This window comes from Carassius gibelio, chromosome A4, assembly GCF_023724105.1.
Source record: "Carassius gibelio isolate Cgi1373 ecotype wild population from Czech Republic chromosome A4, carGib1.2-hapl.c, whole genome shotgun sequence".
Lineage (NCBI taxonomy): Eukaryota > Metazoa > Chordata > Actinopteri > Cypriniformes > Cyprinidae > Carassius > Carassius gibelio.
The window spans coordinates 31,908,250-31,929,877 of record NC_068374.1 but is presented as its reverse complement, the minus strand read 5'-3'; the positions used below and the strand labels follow the sequence as shown (position 1 = coordinate 31,929,877).

The following is a 21,628-nucleotide window of genomic DNA, read 5'->3' as shown; positions in this document are numbered from 1 at the left end:
TTTTTAATTGGCCAACATTTCTTCATTCTGATGCATTTTACTAAATTGTACTCTAATTAAAATGGAAACAAATTTTAGTTGACAAAAATTAAAATATTTGCTGGTTGCCAATTCATTTTTGTCTTTTTTTTCTTTTCTTTTTTTTTGCAGGGAAATATTTAGTTAAATGCTGCTGTTTCTTTAACTAGTTTTGACTCAGTTTCATATATATATATATATATATATATATATATATATATATATATATATATATATATATATATATATATATATATTAATAATTATAATTCAATTCTGTCAGCCCAATTAAGATTTTCTTGTTTCAGATAAATGCTCCATTTGTAGAATTCAAATTTAATCTGATAGTTTATAAAGATATTGTAGTCTTAAATAGCTTCAATGTAGTAGTTCCACTTTTTAGTGTTCTTCCTTGTCGCTTACTCCTACAGCCATCTTTTTCTAGCAGTCTCTCATGTCTACATCTGATTCTCTTGTTCTTTTTTAGTCTCTTTACCTGGATTCGTAGCAGGAGTCTTCTGTTGGCCTGTTCTAGTTTCTTCTGTCGGTTCTCGAGATCACGGGCGTGCTGCTGCTCTTTCTGCAGCCACTTAATGTATTCCACCGAGGCCTTGAGGATCGTCCCTTTGTTCCAGCGCATGTCACTGCCAGAGAAACGGAAAAGATAACCTTTCTCAACACCTTTGCATCAGCAGAACTTTCATACACCGAGAAAAGCCTCACAAGGGTCGCCTTTTTTCACCAGGACTAAGAAACTGTGATTTACATGGCCAATTATTCATTCTCGGACATTACCTTGCCTTTGAATGGGCATTTTAATGGAATAGTTAAGCACGTCTGCAGAAAGACCATTCTACGGCTCCTTGTACGGTAAAATTAATCCCTGAGCAAAAATAGGTGTCAGAAGAGGTGGAAAAAAAATTGGAGTTCGGAAGCCGAAGTAAAGTGCAGTCATTCCCGATACCATTACTTTTTAAAAGGAGGAAAGTGTGGTGAAATTGTCTCTTTCTTTGGAATAAGATGTTGGCCTGATCGCAGCTAATAATCTCCTTTATCTTGTGTTAATGGCAAGGTGACAGCACTAGCCTTCCATTTCAATTCCATAAAAAGTTCAATTAAGCCGGGGCAATGGACTCGCCGTCTGCACTGTTCTTCATCTCTGGGTTCAGTTGTGCTTAAACTTTAGTTCAAATGGTCCACACTTTGCCTTGAACCTCATTTTCATCATTCAGATGGGGGTCTGGTCGCTCTGTAAGTATTTCTTTGAGAAATGAGCACTGTGCTGTCATTTTTTCTACTTTAATGTCATTTTGCCCTGTATTCATGAGTCTATCTCTGAAGTGATTTTTTTTGTTCTTTTCTCAGACTTTTAGAGTTCAGCTTGACTTTTATTGCGTGAATCTAGAAGATTTTGACTTACGGGTCATTTGACTTCGGTATCAGCGTACCGAGCTCCTTGATCCTGTAGTTGATGTTGTATCGCCGTCGTCTTTCAACTGCCAATTGAGAACAAAGTATGTCATACACCACAAACCTAATATATATTTTAAGCAATATTAATGCTTTGTTAAATTAAAATATGAATGGTGTATTATTAAAAATAAATAAATAAATATATAACCCTCATATTTTGTAGAGAATGGCTTAATTGTGGTTAAAAATTATTATATTAATAGATTATTTATTGTATCACAGAGCAACCAAGCATTTTTCAGAGATGTGCGACTTTGCTTCATTTTGGAGTCATTTTGAGCCCCATTTAAGCACACCATAAAAAATAACATAAAATCATAAAATAAAAGTCTTTGTTTAGTTCTGTTAGCAATAGTTTCTTGGGAATTTTGGAAAAGCATCAACCTTGTACTTAAAGGGACAGTTCTCCCCAAAAATGAAAATTCTATCAACATCAACCAAAAAAGTAGATATTTTGTAGAATGTTGGTAACCAAACAGTTGACGGTAGCCATTTACTTAAATGGTATGAAAGAAGTACTATGGAAGTCGATGGCTACCGTCAACTTTTCAATTGCCAACATTCTTCATAATATCTTATTTTATGTTCAACAAAAGATAGAAACTCATGGAGTTTTAGAATGACATGAGGATGAGTAAATGAACGCTGGATTTTCATTTTTGAGTGAACTTTTCCCTTACCTATTTTTAAGTACCATTGCTTAAAACCTTCAAACAAAACATCATTTATTTTTTTAAATGTAAAGATCCCTTACTTAGATTGTGGTTGTTTTTTTTCTGTCTTTCTTTAGCCATGACTCTGGTGTCGTGTTCTGTAAGAGAAGAAAAGATGGGAATGTTATTGCAGAAACAAATAAATGTATATCCAAAGGTAATGTGAACACCATGCTGACGCAAAATGTGTCTTTAGAAAGCTGCCAGATTAATAATGTCCTCAGTTTTAGCAACTTCCTCAAGATTCCTGACCCCTGCCTAACACTCACAAAACAACACTAACCTCTGTTAACCCATCATATGCTGCCAAGCAATCAATACAGGCCCTCTTTTTGTGTGTGAATAAGCTGTTTTCATTCACCCCAGACTCGTCAACACCAGATCTCTGTCTTAATGTAGAAAAGCTGTGTATCTTCTTTTAATCCTTCCTGACCTTGCGATTAACCAATCTGCTGACATCCCGGAGCGGGCGAGGAGGAGGGAGGCTTCTGCATTCATATTCACATTCTTCTAAATTATATAACTGGGAGCAGTGATTGGATTTCTCAATTCATTTCTGCTGATTTAATAAGGTCATTTGAGCCGCGCATAACCAAACAAGAGTGCCGTGTAGCACGCTTATGTGAAAAAGACAGTAATGCACTTATTTTTCTGCCGGAGTGAAGAGTTCTCCAGGCATCCTTTCTATTTCCTGAATCAATTAGCTGTACTTGATGCATGACATTCATAAGAAAAAAGGCGCCCATAAAGGAGGCATTGTGCCATGTCTATCATTCTAAGAATACATGCTACCATATTCTGCTCATTGAAGCATTGATAATGAAGAATGAGAGCAACACAATGGTGAGCTAAACGCGGAGCGTGCTGACTCTTAAAATAAGACAGCTGGACAGTAACATGAAACATACAGCCTTGTGTTTGGCTTTCAATGCCAGGGCTTTATGGGATAACACATATGGAATGAACCCGTCTGGGTTTGCTTTGCTAGATCTATTTACAGTATGCCCTTGAATTTTATTTATTTATTTTACTTATATTTACATGTATGCATTTGGCATTTTTTAATGTAGTGAATTCAGCATATTTGTAATCATATTTTCATACTGACTTAGATTTTTTTTCATCAAATTATACCATGACTAAAGTGTAACAAAGAAACATTAAGTTTTAGTAGTAGTGCTATATTTCTTTATATTTATTATGAAATCATTTATCATATTATAACATATAATTGAAAAATAATAATATTAAAATGTAAAAATATTCCAAATGCATAAATGTAAATATACGCGAGTGTTTTGTGATATTATTGTCAACAATTTCATTTTAAATAGATTATAAGGTGTACTATGGGACTGTAAGTCTGCACTTTAAATTTTTTTTAAGTACATAATATTCTATAATATATATAAATGCTAATAAAAAATAAGTTTCTTTCTGAAATGTCTTTGCTAACACCACAGATCCTGCTCGGAAAGACGTCTGTGCCCTTCTGTGCTCCGTACCTATGACTTCCATTTTAACAGAGAGCATTGTGGGCAGTGAGGGTGTCAGTGAGAGGCAGTCATACCTTGTTCAACGCCGTACACCTCCTGCATGATGTTGTTCAGGGAAACCTTCAGAGGAAAGAGACAAAGTAAGTCTAGATTTACACAAAGGCATTAAATTTTCCCCATGTGGGGTTCTTCTTCGTCTATATAATCTTTTATTGTGCCGCATGTAATATTTTAGGTGTTTAATGTTACATGCATGATTTTAACTTTCTGTATATTAAGAATAAAAGCCTAAAACATCATACACTATCTGTTAAACAGAGTCTCTTTATTTTGACTACTTTTTTTTTTTTTTACACTGGTTTTGAGGAATAAACTGTGTTGAATTCAACTGGAGGTGCTTTATTTTTCCAAATGAAAACAATCAAATGTAAAATATAAAACAAGTATGTTTAGTATTTTATGAATGAAGGGTGTGTAAATTCTGGATATATACAGAGCTTATATGTGCACACTGTAATTACATATTGTTCACAATTGTAAATAAAACAAAGATTATTGGAGTTTGTTTGTCTTTCATTTTTTCGACTTCAAAAAATGTTGCATCTAACTCAATGCTGTTTCTTTGTAGTTGTGACATTTACCAGCAATGTCCATGTTTCCATACTATTTTTGTGCAGATTCAGTATGAGCTTTAAACGAGCAGAGAAAATCAGCAAACAGATGCAGTGCTTAAAAAAACAAAAGAGGGCGCCGTGGAGAAGGGGATTTTTTTTATTTTATTTTGGCTAAATAATGAATGTTATTTTAGTATCATTGAGATACTATTGAGATAAGATTATAGTTTATATGAATTTATTTTAAGTTTTACATTAAGTTAAAGTTTATTATTAGTATTATTATTAGTTTTAGTTAACTATAATATGCCTGAATTGAACAGAATTGAAATGTCTTCTTTTTTTTCGGACTACCAATCCCACAAAAGCCAGAGTTGTGAAAGGCCAATTTCTGTCAGTGTTATGGATGAAAAAACGAAGTGTACAGGATTAAATAAGAGATCAGAGCGTCAGAGAAAGTCAAAGGCGGCAGGCGTTATAGTGTTTCCTCCGCTCGTTCGCGCTCTCCATTATCTCAGTGGGGGGGGAAAGAGCTCGCTTATCAACATGAAAGATTGCCGAGCCCCTTGACTGCTGGCGTCGTAATCGCTTCAATCCATTCCCATCATGTTAGCAGATATGTTGACACGGGGAAACAGCTTGATGCGTCGTGCTGTATGACTAATTAGAGCGAATTGATCCGTTTAAGCATGCTATCATTTCTGAACAAGTCCACTGGGAGAGAAGATATTAGCTCAATTCGATGCTTGACTGCTTACTAAGATACAAAACTATTGCTCGCTCCCTCTCTCTCTCTCTCTCTACTTCCTCGCCTTATTCATTCCCATCATATTGTTTTCAACAGAATCACATACCTCTCCAGTGAGTTCAGGTGTTGCTGTAATCACGACTCAAGTGATGCTTTGTCCATCTACAGACGTCAGCATGACCTTAACAATTTCATGCATCTCACACATACTTGGGCCACTTTGTGTGCCCACATGCTTAAGTAAGGCTTTTCATTGGCTCGAACTGAAATGCAATTCCTCCGCAGAACATGCATTTAGTTATTTTCTCTTGTTTTGGAGGAGTAATCACTCATTAACATAGTCGGGCTCTTCTAAGACATACCTCTCAGCACGCCGACATCATTACCAGACTAATCTGTATTGTTCCACTGTTTGAAGTCTGAGATTTAAGTCTGTTCCCCTTTGACTCTCAGCTGGATTCGGTGTGACCTCACGCAAAGACAAACCCCTTTTCACAAGCATGCCAAAGTCTGGTGTTATTAATGTGTTTCATTCATTATAAACGAATTTAGCTTATATTTTAGGATTCAGATGTGTGCATTTTATGTACTTAAATATAATTGGTTTTATCATTTTTATTTTATTACATTTACACTTTACTAAAGGTTAACATGATGCTTTAAAAAGCTATTTAGTTGGAGTTTTTCTAACACTATAAATGTTTTTTTTTTACATATTAAAATTACATAATGACATAACATAGTATTTAATATAACTTTTGATATTGATAATTATTTAATAGTTATCAATATTCTACAAATATTAAAAAAATTATACTTATAACTCTATGATTTCATACACAGTACATATTTCAGTGGTCGTCATGACTAAAATTATTATAGCGATAAAATATTCATTATTTCATTTTCTAGAATGAATTTTAATATTCTAGTATTATTATATGTAAATGATTATATAATGTAATGTTCTACTTTGAGATAATAACTCACAATACTTATTTTACACTTTATTCATATATATTTTCCATAATATTTGGACTTTTAGTTAAGTAAAATGTTGAATAATTTTAATTAGCAGAAATTAATTCTAATTTCCACTGTACTTTTTACACCCCTATACACAAGTTGTTATTAATAACAGTTCGGCACAGTGAAGAGATGAACTTGGCTTATACTTACATTATTTTGCATTATGAGGCCTGGCTCCATACAATCCAAACCCCCATCTTTGAACCCGGTTTCAAGGCTAATAAGATCATCAATAACTTCATCCATTGGAAACTAAAAGAAAACAGTGATTATAGCGCACTCTTTGTCCTCCATCAAAAGTGGTTGAATTGGTCAATCTGGGATGTTTGTTTGCTTGTTTTGAGTTTCATTTTCACTATCATCTCATCAGTCATTGAATCAATGAGAGACGTGTGAATAAAACTGGGCCACTAATCTAATAACGGATGATTCATCATCTCAGACAGACGACTGTGAGGATGAAGCACCTCTTATCAGAGCAGCTGACCCCTCTTTTCGATGTCAACGTGATCAGAGCTGAATGTTTGAAGTTATTGATGAGTAAACACACACACGGACTGTGACACAGGTAGATGAGATCACAGGAAGTACTCACCTCACTGTCGTGATTGTTGGCCAGCGTGAGCAGGGTGACGGGGCTTCCTGGAGTGCTACTGTCGCTCACGGGTGGCATGTGTCCATTGCGCATGACTGGCACCGATCCCAGGGCCTGGCCCGAGTGAGGATGGCCAACCGAGTGGGGCTGGCTAGCAAGTTTGCTGCCCAAAGTTAGGTATTGCTTGACCTGCTGGGCCTGAGTCTGGTGGAGGTGGTACTTGGAGTTCTCCAGGCGATTCTGAACCTTCAAAAATAAGAGAAAATATTGCATTTTTAGCTAATGTAGGTCTATAAATTGTCTTTAAACTTGCGTGTCTTTCATATCACTTTTTCCCACCAACATTAGGCATCTGTGCAACCAAAATCAAGCAAGAAAATATTCTTATTTAAGTATATACCATGCCCAACATCTCATTTTAAGCACATCACACCAATCACCTGCTTAAAATTCCCCTAAAAGTGACTTAAAGGAATGGTTCACCACCAAAAATGAAAATTGTTTCATCATTTACTCTCTCTCAAGTTGTTTCCGAACCTGTATGAGTTTCTTTCAGCTGCTGGACACGCTTTGAAGAGTTTTGGTAATCAAGCAGTTGATGGTAACCATTGACTGTAGCAAGTTTGTTACACAGAAACTCATACAGGTCAACTTAAGGTGAATAAATGATGCCAGAACTTTTATTTTTGGTTGTATTATCCCTTTAACCAGTATAATCCAACATCAGCCAAAAAATAAAATAAAATGAAACCAATACGCAGTACAGTTGACCCAAATATCATTGTTTACTCACCCTAATGTTGTCCTGTAGGACTGTGGAACACAAAATAATTTTTTTTTTTTTGTCTAAGCAATGAAAGTCAATGGGCACCAATGTTTTCTTTGGACCCCATTGAGTTCCATTATATGAACAGAAAATCTTCAAAATGTCGTCTTTTGTGTCCTGCACAAGAACGAAAATCCTACAGGTTTGGAAATAACATGAAGGTGATTAAATAATGACAGCACTTTAATTTCTGAGTGAACTACCCTTAAACCAAGCCGCAATCGGCTCTCGTCTTGCTCAATTTAAAGCAGAACCTAGCAAGTCCTTACGCTGGAAACTCGAGCTCCGTCTCTCATCTTGTAGAAACTACAGTCAGTTAAATGTGGCATTCTCAATCCCTGTACGTCCAAGAAAGGTTAGGATCCCAAGCTGTAGAGAGGAAACCGAGTGACTGTCCCGTCTTGTTCCTGTGCGGTCTTATAAGCAAGCAGGAGGATCTCACTGACCTAATTAGCACTAAGGCCAGGCCTTTCCTTTTTATCACAGGTCGTAGTAATCACCTCAAGCAGAGAGATTACGGATCTGACAGGTTTGATCACCACAGGGCCCAGATCTTTCGCCTATATCCCTCATTCGCTGGGACCGCCCAGTTCGTGTTTGCGTGAAGCGGCCAATCCCAGACTTCCCCCTTCTGCCACTTCTGCTTCAGGGGGTCCGAGACAAATACTGCTTGTTCTGTGCGGTTTCCAAATGGCCCGGGGGCCCATCTCTGGATCAGACTCACTAGACAACATTGTCTTGTATCTGTTCTCAAAAACTAACTATCGTGAACCTGGCCGCTCCTCTAATTTTAGTCTATAAGATATCGTAAAGCTAAATATAGGAGGGAATCATTCATTCAGGGTGATGGAGGCGACCTCTAGTAGTCATTATTATGTTGTCTACGCTCACAAAAGCACAACTGTTAAGTTACTTTTATGGCGCTTGGAGTATTTTCGGAAAAATCCAAAAATGACAGCGGACCAAAAAACACTCAATTGTGTGAACAAAAGTTATGTTTAATTTGATCAAAACGGCTGTTTGCTCGAACAAAAGAGACATTTATTACTCACGCTCGTTGAATCAGAAAACATTTGTTGGATTGCAGACTGTATCGCCCTTCAGTGGAAATCTTAAATGGAAAACATTATCCCATATGCACCGAAATAGTTATTTAAGCCCTTGAAGGATGAATCCAAGGACCAAATCGGATCTTCTATGCCCTTCTGACTGCGCATTCAACAGTTCAGCGGAGGTCTGTCTCTGTTTATCAGCCATTGCAAAGCTCTTTTCATTACACATACTGGATTTGGCTTGAAAAAAGACCTAAGAGTGTAACTTCTCTCTTATCCCAGGCAAAGGTGAAAGAAGCCATTGTGTGTCTGAGGGCTCATCTCTGCAGTGGGGAAGGGAAAGGGTTATCCTGCCCACTGCTGCTTGTGTTAGAGGGCCATGTCCTTGACTCACATCTACCCTTTCAGTTGTGAACGCAGGATATACGACTAGTAACTAATTACATACAGCCTGTAATGTAATTGAAGTTGAAGTGATTTTTTTTTTTTTTTATCACAAATGCAGTGTAGACAATGAAAGCTCTGTGTGAAGATGCATTAGACACCATATTTAAACCAATATCAGACACTCTAGAAAGTTCATTTACTAAACATTCAGCATGCAGAATATATTCATTCAAAGAACTGTGGGTGTGTGTGTGTGTGTGTGTGTGTATATATATATATATATATATATATATATATATATATAGGTAATATATTAATGGTTGTATTTTATATTATATTTAATATAACAAGGCACAAAAAGCAATGACAGTATTGAAGTACACAACGTCTTAAGTCTAACAAACAATATCTTCACAGTTGCAGATTAGTTAGAAATGAATATATATTAAAATTTTAAAAAAGTTTTTTTACAAATCAATTTTATATGAATATGTATATATGAAAAAAAACGTTTTACCTTAATTTGGACTGTAAATGAGCATCTTGTTTGGAAACCTGTCTTGAATGTCGAGTATAATCTAATGTGCTTGTGTCGGTGTTGCTTAATTTTGTTTCAGGATTAGTCAAGTTCTGGTTTCACTTCAGAAAAATCTGCGTTTTGAAACACTGGGGAGGGGAATGAATTTTACCGGCTGTACCAATCATGGACAAAACCTTTTCTTGGCTAAAAGGTCAGGTATTATGGTAAGTTGGAAAGAGAAGTTTAATCAATGCAATATAAACTTATAGTACATGGTTTTACTCTCACAGGTGTGAATGAGAGCTTTTTTTGTTTTGTTTTGTTTCTGAAGAAATCAGACGTGCTATACTGAATATTCCTCCTCAGCATCAATGCTGTTAGACCACAAACATTTCTGAGGGGAAGAGAAAGTAAAGCGCACACACACACACACACACACACATTCACTAAAAGAGCAGAATCACATTCACATCTAATATGGTTCCTTTTCCTTAAAAAAGATTGTCTAAGATTGTGAATTTATAATTTGATGATGTTTTTTTGCTATTTTGTTGTATGTTAAAGGAACAATAAACATATTTTAGTAATCTAGTCACACTAAAAAATGCAATCCATCAATCCAATTATCATTCATTTTATATAAATACAACTTTCTTTTATTTTATATATTTAAGGTTTTAGATTAATTTTCTTTATTTATTATTAAAATATTAAGAGAAATATAGCTCTAGCATCATATTGAATCATATTAATAATTAACATTTTTGCTAGAGTCATAAACAAGCCTATATATATATATATATATATATATATATATATATATATATATATATATATATATATATATATATATATATATATATAGTACATAATTATATTTATGCATTAAACACTTTTATCAACAACAAAAAGAGTTAGTGTATGTGTGTATTCACTGGGAATCAGGTCCATGACCTTGATTGCCATGCTGTATTCTACAAGTTGAGCAACAGGAAGTAATCTCTCCAAAAAAAAACTAAAAAAAAAAACTATTTCACAGATTCAGAGTAATTTAAGTTCAGCACAAACTCACAAAAATGTTCATTAAAGCACAAACATGATGTTTTCATTAACATTACACTCAAAGACACACAAACGGTATTTGAACTTAAACTCTCATGCGGCTATGATCTCAATTTCTCTCTCTCTTTTGCAGGTACATACCGGCAGCAGTTGGATCTCAGTGATAGAGATGACTTTAACCACACAGCAACCGCTCATGGTCCAAAAGAAGGCCTTCAGGTGTCACGCAAGCAACATGCACAAACGGCCTGCAGTCTTGCCCTTAAACCACAACCCAAGAAGCGCAGGAGTCACTCAGTCCAGTGTGAATGCAACCCAGCTGGGAAAGCAGAAGGATAACTAAGCCGGGTGTGTGTGGCTTTCCTGAGCTGTGTGTGCAGAAACACTGGCCTGGAGAGGAAGGCATGACACAACAGCTTTCTCAGCTCTCCAGCTTCCTCTGTACGGGGATCGTTCCTGCTCTAGTGGTCAGCCAAAGGCCTGACAGAGGCAGATTTTCAGGTGCTAGAGACTCGTAGAGAGCATTTTGTTCTTGGAGTTTCCTGTCTGACCATCTTTACAGCCTTACTCAGCACATTCCCCTGAGAGGTTATCTCTTTAGCACACGGACAATGTGCATAAAAATGAATCAAATGAAGTGCGGACATGCTTGCTTGCATGTACATTCACACACGTTCACCACACCAACGAAGTACACTCAAGCCTCTTGGGTTAAAATTACTGAGCAAAGCTTTGGTAATGCACATTGTTTTGACTGTTTTTCATTCAATTTCGTCTTCCAGGGCAACTTTTTTTTTTTATTGCACCGTGGATTTTTTCCCCCACTAACTACAGTAATGTTTGTGGTTCTCTGTACAAACACAAATCTGCATTACTGCTTGTTTAAACCACAAAGTCGAATGCATTTTTTAGCAGTGTCTGTGTTTTAAGGTACGGCAGATAAGGAATTTTTGGAAGCCTGTTTTAGTTTCAAAGTGAAATAAATAAAGTCACATTTATGAGATATAAAGTGACACTATTTGAATTAAATTTGTCATTGGAAATTGTTACAGTTACAGTTTTGGAGAAATTAGCAATTAGAAACCAAGTCATATTGTGAGATTTAAATGTGTAGTTATGAGAAATTAAGCCACAGTTGTGATATATAAATATGTAGTTATGGATTGAGATATGGAGTCATATTATGGCATTTAATGGTGCAGTTGGAAGATATACAGTAACGTTGCTATTTTGAGAAATTAATTCGTATTAGAAATTAAGTAGTAGCTGTGAGATATAAATTGCGATGTTGAAAAATAGAATCGTATTATGAGATTTGAAATCACGTTTAAGCAATATAAAGTCATAATTACAAGAAATTAATTTGTGATTTTGGTATAAATTTGCATTTGTGAAATATGGAGTCATATTGTGAGTTTGTGAGAATTGTGACGTTGCAATTTTAAGAAATTGATCAGATTTCAAATCGCAATGGGAGAAATCTGGTTGAAATTTGGAGAAATTGAATCATACGGTGAGATTTAAAGTCACAATAGGAAAATATAAAGTTGCAATTTTGAGAAATTAAGTAGCAACTGGAAGATATCAAGTAACATTGTGAAATATAAAGCCACAACTTAGCAATATGATGTTGCCATTTTTTTACTCATGCCTATTGTGCTTCAAAAATACGAAACTAATCAGAAAAATCCAAGTACATTATAAAACTAGTATCTCAAATTCAGTAGATGGTTTGATCTGATGCCTTTATATTCAAGAAGATGCTTTGGAAGGTGTTATTGCAGAGCTCTAAAGTAGACAGGATGTGTATATCAGCATCCTTCTGTTGCCTTGTTTCCTGTGTTAAAGGAAATGCAGAGGAAAGTTTCTAGTAATGGACAGCCTTTGAACCCGTATGTGTGTGCGCTAGTGTATCTGTATATGTTTGTATATTTACTCTTTACCGAAAGTCCTGGTTGGCCATTTTTCCATGTTTTTCTCTGGGCCCGGTTTGAAATCTCACCTTTGTTAGTTCCACATACAGTATGTATAAAACATGAGCTACTTCCTGTAAGAGTTGGGCCGCTTCTGAGACAAGACTTCAAAGTCCAGCTCACACATCTGAGAGCTGTTTTATCCAAGTAGAAAAGGAATGCATAATAACCAGAAGTCTTTAATGATTCATATATAAATTAAATATAACAACTGTATGATAGGAGTGCCAAACTGTCCTCCCTGAGCTCAGTGCTGCGATCCAGTTTAGCAACAAAAAATAAATATGATGTCCAAAATTCTCTGTCCTTGAGGATACAGTCACCTCAAAAAAGTAAACACTAAAGTCACTCTTAAATTTTTTTTTTTTTTAATTTTTACATTTTTATTTGGTTCGTTATTTTGTTATTAAATAATCCATAAATCATAAAAAAATTATTGTGGTTTTCACACAAATATCAAGCAGAGACTTTTTTCAAAATAATACTAAAAATGATTCTTGAGCATTAAATCAGCATATTAGAATGATTTCTAAAGGATCATGTGACACTGAAGACTGCGGTAATGATGAGGAAAATTCAGCTTTGCATCACAGGAATATATATATATATATATATATATATATATATATATATATATATATATATATATATATATATATATATATATATATAGTACAGACCAAAAGTTTGGACACACCTTTTCATTCAAAGAGTTTTCTTTATTTTCATGACTATGAAAATTGTAGAGTCATACTTCTTTTCTTTTTTTAGATGTGCTCATGGTAGTATTCACTTTTAATATTCCTTCAAATAAATGCAAGTTGGTTGGTTATTTTGTTTTAATCAAAACTTGCATGTCCAAATATTCATTATATGGTCTACAGGCACACTTCTGAATATAAAACTCTATTATAAGCACCGTGCATACTTGGTAGGCTAACGTTTGGCAGAAGATGATCCAAATATTACTCGTTGGCAATGTTATACAAACAGCTTCATAGGCTGCTAATAGGTTTGTGCATTTAAGAGAGGGATGAATAGAAATTTTGTTCCCTTAGAACAGATGTGATTAAGTCTAATGCGATTTTCGATCTAAATCAATTACTCCTTCACTTCAATTACACCTGAGAGGAATTCACTCTACCCCGTCCCGTTCAGACCCACCCCCCTGTGCACAGGCAGATTTAATTGAAGAACCAATACAAACATTGACTCTAATCTAATCTATTGAAGCTATCCGCTTCAAATTACTCGCTGAAAAGTAGATGTAGTGAATCCGATCAATAAATTGCTTTCATTAGGAAATGTATCCTCAATAGTTGAGGGTCGAACCACTTTTCGGACGCGTCTAACCGTAGCCCATGATTTTCAAACTCGGCCCCCCGCTTTGCACTGATCCCCTTAAAAACTCAAAATGACCAAACCGCATCACATGACTTCCCTCCACTCGCCCCGGCTCACAAAAAGGACCCAGCACTCTCGGGGCAAGGGCTTATGGGTAAGCTGTGGTTTTGAAAGGCCGTCTTTATCTGGGATTGGGCTAATCACTGGGTTGAATCACCTAAATGGATTTGCCCGCACTGTTACTTTTTGGCTGTGGACAGTAGTGTTAGACACATCGTAAGTTAATTTCAAGATTTATTACAGTGAGAGAATGCCTGAGGACGTTTCTGATGTACACAAACATAGCAAACAGAAAGCAATATAAGTATTAATGAACGTACACTGTATAAATGTACACTATACTGTTCAAAAATGTGGGGTCAGTAAGTAAAGTAATACTATTTTTTTATTTATTCAAGGACACATTCAATTGAGCAAAAGTGACAGTCAATGCTGTTCTTATGAACTATAGATTAATCAAAGAATCCTGAAAAGCGTGTCACAGTTTCCACCAAAAAAATATGAAGCATGCATGCATTTTTCACAATATTACAGTTTTTACCTTATTTTTAATCAAATAAAATTCAGCTTTGGCGAGCATAAGCGACTTCAGATCTTACCAACCTCAAATCTTTGAACATTTGTGTAGTTTTCAGGTCAAATCTATGAGATTTTTTTTTTCTCACATGTTTTCTAATCCACCACTATAGACCAGACACTGAGGACCGTGTTACAAGCCAAAGTTTTATACTTATGCTTAGGGTTCTGTTCATATCACTGACATTAAGTATGAGGAATACTGTAGTAATCGTAAGCACAGCTATCTATATTAATATATACTGATTTACCATGGTTGAAAACATCAGAGATTCCTTAATATTAGACCAGACGGTTTTATTTTGAGCACTCAAGCTCTTGTGTCATTGTCTGGTCTGTCTGTTGTAAAATAACTGAACAAAATCAATCCGTTTTACTTCAAATGTCATGAAAGATTGAGACAGGGGATTAAATCTGGCCTTTAAACACAGACTGGTGTCTTATCCGATTGGAAGAATGTGCATAAAGTGTCTAAACTCTTATTTATGAGTGTAAGATAAAAGCTGTATCAAATTTAACAGGTTGTCACTCCACGTATCCGCACATTTGCTGGCATTATCCTGAAATTTGAGTTTATAATGTGAGTGATCGTATGGCTTGTGGTCCAGAGTAAAATATATTTAGCTTTATAAACTTAACTTTTTTTTTTTCTTCCAAGTGCATATAAAGTGCATTTGTGGGCTAAATTTGCACAGCCCTGTTCAAAAGCTTTAGCTTGAGATATAGTCATTACGGCTGAAATCTAATTGTGTAAAATGAAATAATGCAATAGCTGTTTAATGAAGACTAAGCAGAAAATTAGATCAACTTTGACCTTACCCGAACTAATAATACGCGGTTTGAAGGATGACAAAGAAGAGTTTGTATCCATGTTCTCTTCAAGTCAGTGTCATTTGTGTGTGTGTGTGTGTATTGTGACTATAGAGAATCTACACAGCATCCATGTGCATGTGTGTACATACACAGAGGCACAAGTGTGTGTCTGTGCTGTAATGTGCATGACACTTTAAAGCAGCCATGGCTGTCTTGAAAAGTGTCAAAGCCTTCAGTCATCACAATGAGGCACATAAATCTATTGATAATACACAAACACACACACAGTAAGTTTGTTTCTGTTCAACGTTTTAGCTCTATTTCTACTCAGACATCAATAAATTGTCCTCAGTTTTTGTTATATTAAATGAAATGCACATTAAAAAATAGCGTAGCTACTCGAAACAAAGGTTTATTCATAAAACCTATAAAGTTATCAGTTATCAAAGAGAGGGTGAACTTTTCATATTTCAGACCTCTTTTCTGTTATGACTTAATCAAATGAATTGTCATATCCAGACATTTCTTTAAAAATGACTATCCTGGTTTTGTGATTTAAATTGGATCATTGTAATTTCCTTCCACAGACCGAACTCTCCACACTCTCTCCCGGCCCAAATTGATTAATCAGCACAGCCTGAGTTGAATTTGATGGTGGAGTAGAAGAACAGACACTAGTACAAAGTGACCAGTGTGACGGCCTCTCATGTGCAGGATTGAATGAAAGGCCTTGTCCGTCTGGCTGGAACAGACGCTGATCCTCTGAATGGACTCTTCTACTGTCATGGAGGAAATCACCTCTGATTTGTGGCATATCAGATAAGGTATTTTTGGGGTATGTTGGGAAATTGGTCACAGCTGATACCGCAAGAGAGAGGTTTGTTACACAACAGGTGCGTCATCTACAGCTGGCCCGAAAAATAATTTAAGCCACACATCTAAATGTCATTAGATTAGGTAACAAAACATTAAACAAAGTGGCATTTAGCTTAAATTTTCAGAGTTTCAATTAACAAATGATCTATCAAAGATACTGGGTTTGATATTTTGTTTTCTAATGCATTGAAATTACATGCACATTTATACAGAAGCACATTTTTGCTTTAACAGTAAAAAATAAATAATAATTGACTTTTCACATTTATTTCACAGTATGATTAATATTTCACAATATGACTGTAATATGCCACACATGCAACTGTTACTAAAACTTTGCAAACTCAATTACATATGAAAATATCATAATAGACTTTTTTGTCTTATTGCGATTTCATGTCTCATGATACGGCTTAGTGTCTTATAATGTGACTTCATAGCTCTCAATTTAAACTATTTCTTCTTATTATGACTTCATATCTTACAATTGTGACTATTTTGTAGCTTCATTGTGTTTCTCACGGTTGAGTTGTGCGTTTCTTGTAATTGTAACTTGATAACATTGCAATGTTATATTTCACAGTTATGAGTTTCATATAAATATTTCAGATCAATTTGCTAGGCTATTATGTTCACAGTATTATATTTAAATATTCAAGACGGGATTTTGACATCATACTCTGCTCTTAAAATCTCTATGAAATTCTTGAGATGTTTAACTAAACAATCAAATAATACATTGACTCATTTTTTTCTAGTTTCTTAATTAATAGATAAGGATTTAATTCACCAATACAATGTAAATACAAAGAACTCAAAATGTGACTTTATATCTCATATTTGTAACATTTTCTAATAAATCTAAAAGTTACTTTTTGTTATTTAATACTTTAAGGCAGTTTAATATTTTAAAGTGTCTAAATACTATTTGGGGAAACAAATATTTTGAACCCCTTGAGGTTAATGTAAAGTCATTTGTGCTTAAGAACAATTCTTTTTCTAATTTATTTCCTTTTTGAAGTTCTCAGCTGGCATTTTCACATCCCCAAAAGTCTTTTGAATTCCTTTAAACCCGCATAATGGCAGTCAAATAGTGGAAAGGTATCTTTCAAACCACGTCACTGCGATGACGAACGATAACACCCTCCATTGGAGGGAATCCCACATTCTTGAGGGGCTTTCGCTTTTTGTTTTTCATCTCGTTTTTCTCTCAGCTGAGTAGTTGGGTGACGTTAATATGAGACGATGCTTCTCTTTTCATCACTGCAGGGTGCTCCTCAAACCAAAAGCCTGACTTTAAGACCTATTACGCTATTAAGTGGCTGATATGGCACACCCAGGTATGGGAAAACCACCAAAGTCAATCCTGTACCGTGCTGGAGGTTCAAGCAGCTGCTTAAGGAGGGTGTCCGTCTGAGTAGTTTAGGCTTGCAATGAACCGTTATGAGGTATTTTATCTAATCACATGCAAGCAACTTGAACATTTGGACTGCTGCAATTGAATTTAGCCTGCATGTGCGTGAGCAAAGCTAATTGCACGTGATACGCAAGGACAACACAGGTCAGGACTTTCAGTGCCACTACATAGACGATGAAAGCAGCACTGTAAACGCACATGCTTTTATTTATACACAAACAAATACTTTGACAAGCGATGCATAACAACAAGACTAAATATATGTTGTATCTTGCTTTCTCCACCCAAAAATGTTTTAATGTACTCATATATATATATATATATATATATATATATATATATATATATATATATCTATATATATATATATATCTATATATATATATATATCTATATATATATATCTATCTATATATAGATATATATATCTAGATATATATATCTAGATATATATATCTCTATATATATATATATATATATAGATAGATAGATATATATATAGATATATATATATATATATATATATATATATATATATATATATAGATATATATATAGATATATATATAGATATATATATATATATATATATATATATATAGTATGTTTGGACATATTACTTATTACATAATAGTATTTGTTTCTTTATTTCTTTTATATATAATGTCCTATGATATAAAATCCAATTACCTAAGTAGCTTTATTTTTTCTCAATGTTATGTAAAAATGCACATGAAATTTCCATATAAGGATTGTGATATAATGGCTGTTGCCACATTAGTCTTGGACGCTTTAGAAACTGAAAATATGAAGCGTAAAATGCCCCGTCACTCCACCACATGCAACACCAATGATACAATTACGTGAATTAAATTATCTAGCATAACACTGACACGTTATACATGTTTTTCATTATACTGCTAGTGTGTAATGTGATATTTCATTACGGTTTAATTTTATGCAACATATTAAAGATTTAATTCAACATATGAAGTTATCACATATTGGCACTTTCTCTCAAATAATAAACTTTAAATGGCTGGATAAACCAGCATATAAACAATAGCTCAGTCTACTATGATTCTAGGATAGAAAGTATTAAATGCTCAATTGACTTACCGGACCGTACCAGTTATATTCCAGCATTTTGATTTTACGGGCGAGTATCACTCTCAAAAGCCAAACTGTCTCTCTCTATGGCACAGCAATATCATGCATTACTTGTGTAGACTCATCTCTTGGTACCTCTAAGCCATCGACACACACCCCGAGCCCGTTTAGCACTCCTAAGCTTACGACCTGTTGATAATGAACCTGAACCCATTATTTTGAGTCAATGAATTGAAAGAAATGGGGCAAGGAATGAAAGCCACAGGGCCAATTACTGGCACTCTTTGATGTATTATTCTCCCTCACTCACTCAAACGGCTCTGCACATTTTGTCTTCATCCTCTGTTTTCCATTAATTATTTTGTTGGGGTCAGAGTTTGGCCGGCTAATTGTGCAGACGGTCCAGCTTTGAGAATGGCAGCGATTCTCCAAAAGCTGACACCCTCTCTGGCTGTGCTCAGCCACCTTGCATTATGCCAATTAATCCAATTCTTTGATATTTTTTCCCTTTTTCTTTCTTGTTCAAATCTCTGAGAGTTATTGGGGGTCTTGGACTGACTGGGAGTTTAAGTCAACTACAGTAAAAGTTTAGTGTTGGTGACACTCGGAGAGCTTTATTTTACATACTGTACACCATCTCATAACTTACTGGGGAATGTTAAGGGAATTGTATTTAATTATGTATTCATTTATATATGTGTGTATTCAGCACTTAACACAAACCTCAAATTTTACTTTCATAGCAAATAATTTCATATATATTCATAGCAAAAATTGCTGTTTGGGAGGGCAAGTTGAGGGAAAACATTGTTAATAATAAAGTGTTCATGTTAAGTATTGTATGCTCTGAAATCTTTACAAATGTAACATAAATAGCTAAAAACCATTTTTAAACCAAATAAAATACTTTTTTTTTTTTTTTTTTTTTTACATAATTACTGGATAAGGATTTCATTCAACTGAGCATAAATAGAAATGTTTATTAATTCATTCATTCATTTTTAATAAAACATGTGAAGTAATATTCACAACAATTTCAGGCCCGGGAATTTGAATTTTAAATATCCCTGATATTTCCAGATTAGCAAAAGACAAGAAACAAAAAAAACATTTTTGGAATGATTTGAGAAAAAAACAAAAAACAAAAAAAAACAGATTTTCTCAGACCTGGGTCATAAAGTACAACAGAACAATTTAATCATACATTTTCATAATTAATGTGCAAATTCAAGGGATTTGATGAATTAGTAAAACTGTTCTTTGAGAGCAGTTGTATTTTTTTGGTCTAAACATGCAAATCACTGGTAAATAACATCAAATGGCTTTTCACACTATACGATCATTTTTAATCAATGTCTATGCCATGTTTCACAATTGTAATTTTGAAAGGTGCTTATCAAGGGGAGTAAATAGCCGGGTTGACCCAGAAATGCAGATAACCCAGGATAACATTTATAAAATAAGGCCCTTCATTCAAGGCTGCCTCTATATTCCAATTATTTGGGTTTTTTTTGCCTTTCTTCATAGGATAGTTCATGCTTAATAATTAGCAAGGCATCCAGATCCTAGTTTCTCTCATCTTCAGTATGACCTTTGTAAATTAGATGTAAGCAAATGGATTTATTTACTGCAATAAAAAGCCTGTGGAGAAATCCACTCACTGACAACAGAGAGGATTCCTCAGGGATTTAGAAAACAAAAGAAATATTATTCTAGAGATTAACTTTCCTCAATGGGGCAAATCGAGTAATCTGAATGAGATTAGGAAATGCTAATGACGTTCTTCTCTGATCTTGATGGGCTTTTATCTGACATCCTATTGGAAGCATTGGCTGTCTTCTAGCTAATACTAGCCACTTTCCTGCTTTTGATGTACGTAGCTGAAATTGGAAGATTTATCACCACTTAGGTTTTATTTAACTGATCCCACAGTTTAATCATTTACATAATCATTTTCCTTATTTTATTTTCTTTTATTATCTTCATGGTCTATTATACTCACAAAGACCTTGTACACCCTGGAGACGAACTCCTGTGTTTCTTTCAGTCATTTTGTCCAAAAGACGCCAGCAACTAATCGGTGTGGCCGAGCTGTGATTCTGAGATGTTGGCCTGGGGGTTTTGCGAGGGCCCCTGGTGATACACCATATTAAGGGCCACAGTGGCCCTGTTTGATACATGTCTCCCCATCAAACACAGACATGGACTCTCACTCTGATCAGAAGCCAAAGGTCAGGCAGGACAGACAGATAGTATCTTTGAAGAGTCTAGTTGTCTTGCTTATTACCGGTTAATCAATACGATCAAAGCAGCAGTGGAAAATCACGTGCAAGATCCGTCTCATAACAACTGACAAACATGGCACTGTTTTATAATCACCTTCCATAAATTAACCAACAGCTTAATGTTTGTACTTTTATGATAATGTTGTGATCGTTAATAATTATTATCACTAATTCATATTATTCTTAGTTATTGAAACTATCATTTAAATTATTATTGCTACAACAATTATATTGATAACTATTATTATTACTATTATTACTATAGCAATAATAATATTTATTATTATTATTATAGACCTTTTCATGCACTCAGTGTAAAGTTTCTATTAAAGTTTTAAAATGTTATGTTTTGAACAGTCCTGTATGTGTGAGATTGGGGGGTGGGGGGGGGGGGTAAATTGCTCTACAAGAACCAGTTTTAAAAATGGTTGTGAATTTTTTTTTTTTTATAAAACAAAATTGCACATGTCCTCCCACACTGCCATAATGCCAGAAATCAGTACTGTAATGTGAACCAAATCGTAAAATTCAAATATTACAATTAAAAATATGTTTATGCATCATGGTGGTAGATCTATTTGTCTGATTAAAAAAAAAAAAAAAAATATATATATATATATATATATATATATATATATATA

The 21,628-nt window shown here is 34.7% G+C and overlaps 1 protein-coding gene across 5 annotated transcripts in view; it reads right to left on the bottom strand.

Annotated features, from left to right (window-relative positions):
- Positions 1-21,628, bottom strand: part of LOC127977412 (transcription factor EC) — a 30,168-nt gene that overhangs the window by 2,802 nt on the left and 5,738 nt on the right. The window contains exons 1-7 of one of the 5 annotated variants that reach the window (XM_052582335.1): positions 10,675-10,951; positions 6,687-6,932; positions 6,242-6,343; positions 3,775-3,820; positions 2,246-2,302; positions 1,439-1,514; positions 515-662 (exon numbers count right to left, since the gene is read on the bottom strand). In XM_052582335.1, coding sequence (XP_052438295.1) covers positions 515-662; positions 1,439-1,514; positions 2,246-2,302; positions 3,775-3,820; positions 6,242-6,343; positions 6,687-6,932; positions 10,675-10,731 — 732 coding nt within the window. In that variant the 5' untranslated portion in view covers positions 10,732-10,951. Of the gene's footprint in view, positions 1-514; positions 663-1,438; positions 1,515-2,245; positions 2,303-3,774; positions 3,821-6,241; positions 6,344-6,686; positions 6,933-7,781; positions 8,016-9,468; positions 9,564-10,674; positions 10,952-21,628 lie in introns of those variants that run through there. The other 4 variants (XM_052582336.1, XM_052582333.1, XM_052582318.1 and 1 more) reach the window with 4 other exon arrangements.